The sequence below is a fragment of the Bombina bombina genome, chromosome 6, assembly GCF_027579735.1.
Source record: "Bombina bombina isolate aBomBom1 chromosome 6, aBomBom1.pri, whole genome shotgun sequence".
Classification (NCBI taxonomy): domain Eukaryota; kingdom Metazoa; phylum Chordata; class Amphibia; order Anura; family Bombinatoridae; genus Bombina; species Bombina bombina.
In genome coordinates, this window is record NC_069504.1 from 709,467,307 (window position 1) to 709,476,977 (window position 9,671).

At 42.2% G+C, this 9,671-nt stretch overlaps 1 protein-coding gene across 1 annotated transcript; it reads left to right on the forward strand.

Moving 5' to 3' along the window:
* The first annotated feature begins 367 nt into the window (after nt 1–367).
* On the forward strand, nt 368–8,186 carry KLF1 (KLF transcription factor 1). The gene is made up of 3 exons (XM_053716042.1): nt 368–586; nt 885–1,647; nt 7,688–8,186. Exons 1-3 carry the CDS (start codon nt 527–529, stop codon nt 7,873–7,875), a joined length of 1,011 nt encoding a protein of 336 aa, XP_053572017.1. The 5' UTR covers nt 368–526; the 3' UTR covers nt 7,876–8,186.
* Nucleotides 8,187–9,671: the final 1,485 nt, after the last annotated feature.

Consider the following 9,671-nt stretch of genomic DNA (forward strand, 5'->3'; position numbering starts at 1 on the left):
GAACTTTTTGGATTGCACCCAGGTTAATCAATGTGGAGTAGTGGTGGGGTGCTTGGCTACAGAAGTTTCTTATTATATATACAGTATAAATATATAGAAATACACACACACACACACACACAAACTATATTACAGATATAGAGAAAAAACAAACACATTATATTAGTCTTTAACAAATTTCTAACTCTGTATATATACTGTATATGTAATTATGTACAGTACTCACACAAACTTTTTAAACTGATGACAAAGTAGAAGGGCAGGTCCTTCCACTAACAGCCAACCAACAACTCAGCATTTTTAAGAAGAAAAAAAATGTAAGATATATTTCTTCCCTTTGATGAATAAGAACTTGTGATAAGGAACACTAGAGTGAGGGAAAGATAAACTGAGAGAGAGGCTGCAATAAAATACTAGGCACACATGCACACACATACATGACACATATCTAAATAATATATCTAACTGGAACTGTTTATAATTAGCTATAAAAAATACAAGTTATACTTAGCACACACAAATAAAAATGCACATGGCTTTAGCATCCTGTACTGATCAGTTCAATCATTACTGTGAAGGAGTAGCAGTAAGTATAATAATGGTGGATATATGAAGGAAAATACACCTTATAGGAGGCATTAAAACAGTTTATAGGGGGGGGGGGCAGTATATATAGTAATAAATGTGCATCAGGACAGGATTCTGTTACTGGTGCAGGTTGTAAATTGTGCAACAAGTTCAGGAATATTAGAGAATGTTTGCAGACAAGATTGAGATACAGTAACCATTGCTTGTGTCTCCAGTAACAACATATTACTAATAATATTCGTTCCTCATGCTGTGCCAGTCCTTTGCTAATTTCTTTGTATCTCTTTTTTATTTAGCAGCTTTGGAATCCTCAGATGTTTCAAACTTCAACTGAAGATCTTCCAGAACTAGCACAAAGACATTTCCAGCTATCATTACCCTTCTCTATCCCTGTGTCTCAAAATGAGGATGAGAACCTTTCCTGGGACCCTGAATTTCTACGTAGCAATTTCTCTGAGCTAACTCAAGTAGTTAACTGCCCATCACAGGTACCAGTTGCCTCGTGCCATACACAGATACCTGTTGGCATGTGCCAGGAACCTGCACATATCACTGAGTCCCTTCTTTCCTCTTCAGGTGATCAAACAAGTATGTTAAACCTGTGCCCAACAGACTGCTATAGCAACCTAGAGGAGATTAGCATGCCACCAAATGAGGTGGGCTTGCTTCAAAAAGAGTCAAGGCATATAGACCCCCTGGGTAACAATGTTTCCTACCAGGCTGAGGTTTTAGGGTATTTATATCCACTGCCTTCTGATGAGGGTCTGGTGCCATTTGCACATCAAGATTATAATTTCTCTTCAAATCCAGTGCCAATTCTGCCCAGGACTTCATCTTCTTTTGTTCCTTACCAATCCTTCTCTTCTGCACACCAATACTGCACTCCACTTAATCAGTCGGTGTTTCCCAGTGATGCAAAGCCACTCAAAAGAGGTAAACATAAGAAAACCAAAAGGGCATCACAGAAAGGAAGCATGTGCCACAGTTGTACCCATGCTGGATGTACAAAAACGTATACTAAAAGCTCTCACTTAAAGGCGCACATTCGCACACACACTGGTAAGAAGGGGCATAAAGCAATTGTGATGCATAGTTTTGTGCCCCAGGCTTTTCATTTTCTATGTTTTTAAATCCATTTACTTATTTTAATAATGTTTTAGTTTATAATTTATAGTAATGATTTTAATGTCCATTAAATTTCTAAATTTAATGTAGATGCTTTAGATTGCCTTACTGGCCCAGTAATATATTATCCTAGTTTTCATGTAAGATATTAATACAATAACTCAGCTAATAGGTGACTAACATCTCATTGCATTAACCCAACTCCTGAGTGCCTTATTGCCCTGTAACATCTCATTGCATTAACCCAACTCCTGAGCGCCTTATTGCTCCTGTAACATCTTATTGCAATAACCCAGCTCCTGAGTGCCTTATTGTCCTGTAACATCGTATTGCAGTAACCCAGCTCCTGAGTGCCTTATTGCCCTGTAACATCTTATTGCAGTAACCCAGCTCCTGAGTGCCTTATTGTCCTGTAACATCTTATTGCACTAACCCAGCTCCTGAGTGCCTTATTGTCCTGTAACATCGTATTGCATTAACCCAACTCCTGAGTGCCTTATTGCCCCTGTAACATCTTATTGCAGTAACCCAGCTCCTGAGCGCCTTATTGTCCCTGTAACATCGTATTGCATTAACCCAACTCCTGAGTGCCTTATTGTCCTGTAAAATCGTATTGCATTAACCCAACTCCTGAGTGCCTTATTGCCCCTGTAACATCTTATTGCAGTAACCCAACTCCTGAGTGCCTTATTGTCCTGTAACATCGTATTGCATTAACCCAACTCCTGAGTGCCTTATTGCCCCTGTAACATCTTATTGCAGTAACCCAACTCCTGAGTGCCTTATTGTCTTGTAACATCTTATTGCATTAACCCAACTCCTGAGTGCCTTATTGTCCTGTAAAATCTTATTGCACTAACCCAGCTCCTGAGTGCCTTATTGTCCTGTAACATCTTATTGCAGTAAACCAGCTCCTGAGCTCCTTATTGCCCTGTAACATCTTATTGCAGTAACCCAGCTCCTGAGTGCCTTATTGTCCTGTAACATCTTATTACAGTAACCCAGCTCCTGAGTGCCTTATTGTCCTGTAACATCTTATTGTAGTAACCCAGCTCCTGAGTGCCTTATTGTCCTGTAACATCTTATTACAGTAACCCAGCTCCTGAGTGCCTTATTGTCCTGTAACATCTTATTGCAGTAACCCAGCTCCTGAGCTCCTTATTGCCCTGTAACATCTTATTGCAGTAACCCAGCTCCTGAGTGCCTTATTGTCCTGTAACATCTTATTACAGTAACCCAGCTCCTGAGTGCCTTATTGTCCTGTAACATCTTATTGTAGTAACCCAGCTACTGAGTGCCTTATTGCCCTGTAACATCTTATTGCATTAACCCAACTCCTGAGTGCCTTATTGTCCTGTAACATCTTATTGCAGTAACCCAGCTCCTGAGTGCCTTATTGTCCTGTAACATCTTATTGCAGTAACCCAGCTCCTGAGTGCCTTATTGCCCTGTAACATCTTATTGCAGTAACCCAGCTCCTGAGTGCCTTATTGCCCTGTAACATCTTATTGCAGTAACCCAGCTCCTGAGTGCCTTATTGCCCCTGTAACACCTTATTGCAGTAACCCAGCTCCTTAGTGCCTTATTTCCCTGTAACATCTTATTACAGTAACCCAGCTCCTGAGTGCCTTATTGCCCTGTAACATCTTATTGCAGTAACCCAGCTCCTGAGTGCCTTATTGCCACTGTAACATCTTATTGCAGTAACCCAGCTCCTGAGTGTTTTATTTTCCTGTAACATCTTATTGCAGTAACCCAGCTCCTGAGTGCCTTACTGCCCTGTAACATCTTATTGCAGTAACCCAGCTCCTAAGTGCCTTATTGCCCCTATAACATCTTATTGCAGTAACCCAGCTCCTGAGTGCCTTATTGTCCTGTAACATCTTATTGCAGTAACCCAGCTCCTGAGTGCCTTATTGCCCCTGTAACATCTTATTGCAGTAACCCAGCCCCTGAGTGCCTTATTGCCCTGTAACATCTTATTGCAGTAACCCAGCCCCTGAGTGCTTTATTATCACTGTAACATCTTATTGCAGTAACCCAGCTCCTGAGTGCCTTATTGCCCCTGTAACATCTTATTGCAATAACCCAGCTCCTGAGTGCCTTATTGTCCTGTAACATCATATTGCAGTAACCCAGCTCCTGAGTCCCTTATTGCCCCTGTAACATCTTATTGCAGTAACCCAGCTCCTGAGTGCCTTATTGCCCTGTAACATCTTATTGCAGTAACCCAGCTCCTGAGTGCCTTATTGCCCTGTAACATCTTATTGCAGTAACCCAGCTCCTGAGTGCCTTATTGTCCTGTAACATCATATTGCAGTAACCCAGCTCCTGAGTCCCTTATTGCCCCTGTAACATCTTATTGCAGTAACCCAGCTCCTGAGTGCCTTATTGCCCTGTAACATCTTATTGCAGTAACCCAGCTCCTGAGTGCCTTATTGCCCCTGTAACATCTTATTGCAATAACCCAGCTCCTGAGTGCCTTATTGCCCTGTAACATCTTATTGCAGTAACCCAGCTCCTGAGTGCCTTATTGCCCCTGTAACATCTTATTGCAATAACCCAGCTCCTGAGTGCCTTATTGTCCTGTAACATCTTATTGCAGTAACCCAGCTCCTGAGTGCCTTATTGTCCTGTAATATCTTATTGCAGTAACCCAGCTCCTGAGTGCCTTATTGCCCCTGTAAAATCTTATTGCAGTAACCCAGCTCCTGAGTGCCTTATTGTCCCTGTAACATCTTATTGCAGTAACCCAGCTCCTGAGTGCCTTATTGTCCCTGTAACATCTTATTGCAGTAACCCAGCTCCTGAGTGCCTTATTGCCCCATAACATCTTATTGCAGTTACCCATATCCTGAGTGCCTTATTGCCCCTGTAACATCTCATTGCACTAACCCAGCTCCTGAGTCTCTTATTGCCCTGTAACATCTTATTGCAGTAACCCAGCTCCTGAGTGCCTTATTGCCCTGTAACATCTTATTGCAGTAACCCAGCTCCTGAGTGCCTTATTGCCCTGTAACATCTTATTGCAGTAACCCAGTTCCTGAGTGCCTTATTGCCCTGTAACATCTTATTGCAGTAACCCAGCTCCTGAGTGCCTTATTGCCCTGTAACATCTTATTGCAGTAACCCAGCTCCTGAGTGCCTTATTGCCCTGTAACATCTTATTGCAGTAACCCAGTTCCTGAGTGCCTTATTGCCCTGTAACATCTTATTGCAGTAACCCAGCTCCTGAGTGCCTTATTGTCCTGTAACATCTTATTGCAGTAACCCAGCTCCTGAGTGCCTTATTGTCCTGTAACATCTTATTACAGTAACCCAGCTCCTGAGTGCCTTATTGTCCTGTAACAACTTATTGCAGTAACCCAGCTCCTGAGTGCCTTATTGTCCTGTAACATCTTATTGCAGTAACCCAGCTCCTGAGTGCCTTATTGCCCCTGTAACATCTTATTGCAGTAACCCAGCTCCTGAGTGCCTTATTGCCCCTGTAACATCTTATTGCAGTAACCCAGCTCCTGAGTGCCTTATTGCCCTGTAACATCTTATTGCAGTAACCCAGCTCCTGAGTGCCTTATTGCCCCATAACATCTTATTGCAGTTACCCAGCTCCTGAGTGCTTATTGCCCTGTAACATCTTATTGCAGTAACCCAGCTCCTGAGTGCCTTATTGCCCCATAACATCTTATTGCAGTTACCCATATCCTGAGTGCCTTATTGCCCTGTAACATCTTATTGCAGTAACCCAGCTCCTGAGTGCCTTATTGTCCTGTAAAATCTTATTGCAGTAACCCAGCTCCTGAGTGCCTTATTGTCCCTGTAACAACTTATTGCAGTAACCCAGCTCCTGAGTGCCTTATTGCCCTGTAACATCTTATTGCAGTAACCCAGCTCCTCAGTGCCTTATTGCCCTGTAACATCTTATTGCAGTAACCCAGCTCCTCAGTGCCTTATTGCCCTGTAACATCTTATTGCAGTAACCCAGCTCCTGAGTGCTTATTGCCCTGTAACATCTTATTGCAGTAACCCAGCTCCTGAGTGCCTTATTGCCCCATAACATCTTATTGCAGTTACCCATATCCTGAGTGCCTTATTGCCCTGTAACATCTTATTGCAGTAACCCAGCTCCTGAGTGCCTTATTGTCCTGTAACATCTTATTGCAGTAACCCAGCTCCTGAGTGCCTTATTGCCCTGTAACATCTTATTGCAGTAACCCAGCTCCTGAGTGCCTTATTGCCCTGTAACATCTTATTGCAGTAACCCAGCTCCTGAGCTCCTTATTGCCCTGTAACATCTTATTGCAGTTACCCATATCCTGAGTGCCTTATTGCCCTGTAACATCTTATTGCAGTAACCCAGCTCCTGAGTGCCTTATTGTCCTGTAACATCTTATTGCAGTAACCCAGCTCCAGAGTGCCTTATTGTCCTGTAACATCTTATTGCAGTAACCCAGCTCCTGAGTGCCTTATTGTCCTGTAACATCTTATTACAGTAACCCAGCTCCTGAGTGCCTTATTGTCCTGTAACAACTTATTGCAGTAACCCAGCTCCTGAGTGCCTTATTGTCCTGTAACATCTTATTGCAGTAACCCAGCTCCTGAGTGCCTTATTGCCCCTGTAACATCTTATTGCAGTAACCCAGCTCCTGAGTGCCTTATTGCCCCTGTAACATCTTATTGCAGTAACCCAGCTCCTGAGTGCCTTATTGCCCTGTAACATCTTATTGCAGTAACCCAGCTCCTGAGTGCCTTATTGCCCCATAACATCTTATTGCAGTTACCCAGCTCCTGAGTGCTTATTGCCCTGTAACATCTTATTGCAGTAACCCAGCTCCTGAGTGCCTTATTGCCCCATAACATCTTATTGCAGTTACCCATATCCTGAGTGCCTTATTGCCCTGTAACATCTTATTGCAGTAACCCAGCTCCTGAGTGCCTTATTGTCCTGTAAAATCTTATTGCAGTAACCCAGCTCCTGAGTGCCTTATTGTCCCTGTAACAACTTATTGCAGTAACCCAGCTCCTGAGTGCCTTATTGCCCTGTAACATCTTATTGCAGTAACCCAGCTCCTCAGTGCCTTATTGCCCTGTAACATCTTATTGCAGTAACCCAGCTCCTCAGTGCCTTATTGCCCTGTAACATCTTATTGCAGTAACCCAGCTCCTGAGTGCTTATTGCCCTGTAACATCTTATTGCAGTAACCCAGCTCCTGAGTGCCTTATTGCCCCATAACATCTTATTGCAGTTACCCATATCCTGAGTGCCTTATTGCCCTGTAACATCTTATTGCAGTAACCCAGCTCCTGAGTGCCTTATTGTCCTGTAACATCTTATTGCAGTAACCCAGCTCCTGAGTGCCTTATTGCCCTGTAACATCTTATTGCAGTAACCCAGCTCCTGAGTGCCTTATTGCCCTGTAACCTCTTATTGTAGTAACCAAGCTCCTGAGTGCCTTATTGTCCTGTAACATCTTATTGCAGTAACCCAGTACCTGAGTGCCTTATTGCCCTGTAAACTCTTATTGCAGTAACCCAGCTCCTGAGTGCCTTATTGCCCTGTAACCTCTTATTGTAGTAACCAAGCTCCTGAGTGCCTTATTGTCCTGCAACATCTTGTTGCAGTAACCCAGTACCTGAGTGCCTTATTGCCCCTGTAACATCTTATTGCAGTAACCCAGCTCCTGAGTGCCTTATTGTTCTGTAATATCTTATTGCTGTAACCCAGTACCTGAGTGCCTTATTGCCCCGTAACATCTTATTGCAATAACCCAGCTCCTGAGTACCTTATTGCCCACTAACATATTAATGCAGTTACCTTTTCCCTAAGTGACTTATTACCACATAACACCCAGCCAAAATGACCCTACTCATTACTTCCTTGTAACATCTTTATAATATCTTTTCACTGTAATAGCATTTTATCCCAGTAACAAGCTCCATATTGTCTATTTCCTCTATTACATTGTATTTTCCGTAGGAGAGAAGCCCTATATATGTGACTGGAGTGGCTGTGGTTGGAAATTTGCTCGCTCAGATGAACTCACCCGCCATTTCCGCAAGCACACTGGCCTGCGCCCGTATGAATGTAAGCTCTGCAAGCGAACATTTGCTCGCTCTGACCACCTGGCGCTGCACATGAAGAGGCATGAAAATCCCACGGTTTGAACTTGGGGGACATTAATGATAGTTAGCACTGAAGAACACTTGTACATCTCCTTTTTTTTGCATTTAGCAACCACAATGTGGTTTCAGATATCCAGCACATTTTAAGTGACTGATTTACTTATTTCTAGTTGTAGATAAGTTAATATATATTTGTCTTTGGAAAAACAAAACTGATTTTCAGCAAGAAGTTCCTTGTGTTTGGCTAATGAACATAACTTACTGTAAGCAAAGAATATTGAAAAGAAAAACTTTATAAATGAAGACTAACTGTATTTGTTACCAGGAACACCTTAAAGCACAGTAAAAAATCTCTTGCTTTTGTCTTGCTTTTATATTAATTGTCCCACACTCCCTAGAGGGCCCAAAAAGCAAATACTTTAAACTGCATAGTTTGGCCTAGATTATAAGTGGAATGAAAAAACTATTAGCAATATTAAAGGGATACTAAACCCAAATTTTTTCTTTCATGATTCAGACAGAGCAGTTTCCCAACTCCAGTACTTAGGACCCTTAACCGGCCAGATATTCATTGTATCTTAAACTAGAGAACAGGGGAAATAATCAGCTGATGGGTGAGTTGATTATTTCACCTGTGCTCTAGTAAGGTAGAATGAATATCTGGCCTGTTAAGGGCCCTGAGAACGGGGTTTGGGAAACGCTGCGACAGAGCAGGAATTTTAAGCAACATTCTATTTTACTCCTATTATTAATTTTTCTTCATTCTCTTGCTATCTTTATTTAAAAAGCAGGAATGTAAAGCTCTGGAGCCAGTCCGTTGTAGGTTCAGCATCCTGGATAGAGCTTGCTTATTGGTGGCTACATTTAGCAAACCAATAAGCAAGCATAACCCAGGTTCTAAACCAAAACTTGTCCGGCTCCTAAGGTTTAAATTCCTACTTGTTAAATAAAGATAGCAAGAGAACGAAGAAAATTGATAATAGGAATAAATTAGAAAGTTTCTTAAAATTGCCTGATCTATCTGAATCATTAAAGAAAAATAATTGGGTTTAGTGTCCCTTTAAATGTTACATCACTTGCGCTCCTATTCTTGCACTCGTATTATAAGTTGAAATTAAAATGTTAGCGCAAGCGAAAGACTCAGGGGCACTAAAAGAGGTTGGAGACTGCGGTAGTACTTACTCCCTTTCCCCATAGACTTCTATGGGGCGCACTAGAAAATCCTCTTCTGGCTTTCACGCACACAATAAACTGAAGGTGCGCTTGACCAACTGTGCGAAAGCCGAATGTGTGTTAAGAAATACTTCAAATACCTTTGTTCTTCACTACATATATATTTATTAAAAAAATACATCTACAGCTATATATCTATATCAATTTATATATAGATTCATATATAGAAAATCTAAAAAAAAGCGCACTCTTACTTCATTAAATCATCTACCAGGGTGCAGGCAAATGCGGTAACTAACCCTTCCATTTTTGTTTTAAATCTTAGCTGAGAGCTTGTAAGTGAGTGCTAGACTTTCTCTGTCTGTTGTATTAATTTGTTTTGCAATTTTCCCTATGGTTCTTGCACCCAGGCTTGTTTGGGGTTAACTGCCTGTGACTCTGGGGACAGCACAGCTTCCTGTGAGTGCCAGTGGCACCCAGGGCTGAGCATGTTGCAGGGTCATGGGATGTGTACCCGGTCCGGTCTGAGAGTGCAGTCCCCTTCCGTGTTTTGTAAATGTCTGAGGTGATTACATAAGCCTGTGCACCCTTCACTTGTTCCCAGTTTGTTGGATTGAGAGCTTGCATTGTGTGGCTGTTTTAGGGTCTCAGGTATTGGAGATGAC

Bases quoted from the DNA above. Each gene is read 5' to 3' on its own strand.
- KLF1 (XM_053716042.1), top strand. From the start codon at position 527: ATGCACATGGCTTTAGCATCCTGTACTGATCAGTTCAATCATTACTGT. The intron at 587-884 runs GTAAGTATAATA...TTTTTTATTTAG, and splicing joins ATTACTGTGAAGGAGTAGCA to CAGCTTTGGAATCCTCAGAT. The intron at 1,648-7,687 runs GTAAGAAGGGGC...TATTTTCCGTAG, and splicing joins GCACATTCGCACACACACTG to GAGAGAAGCCCTATATATGT.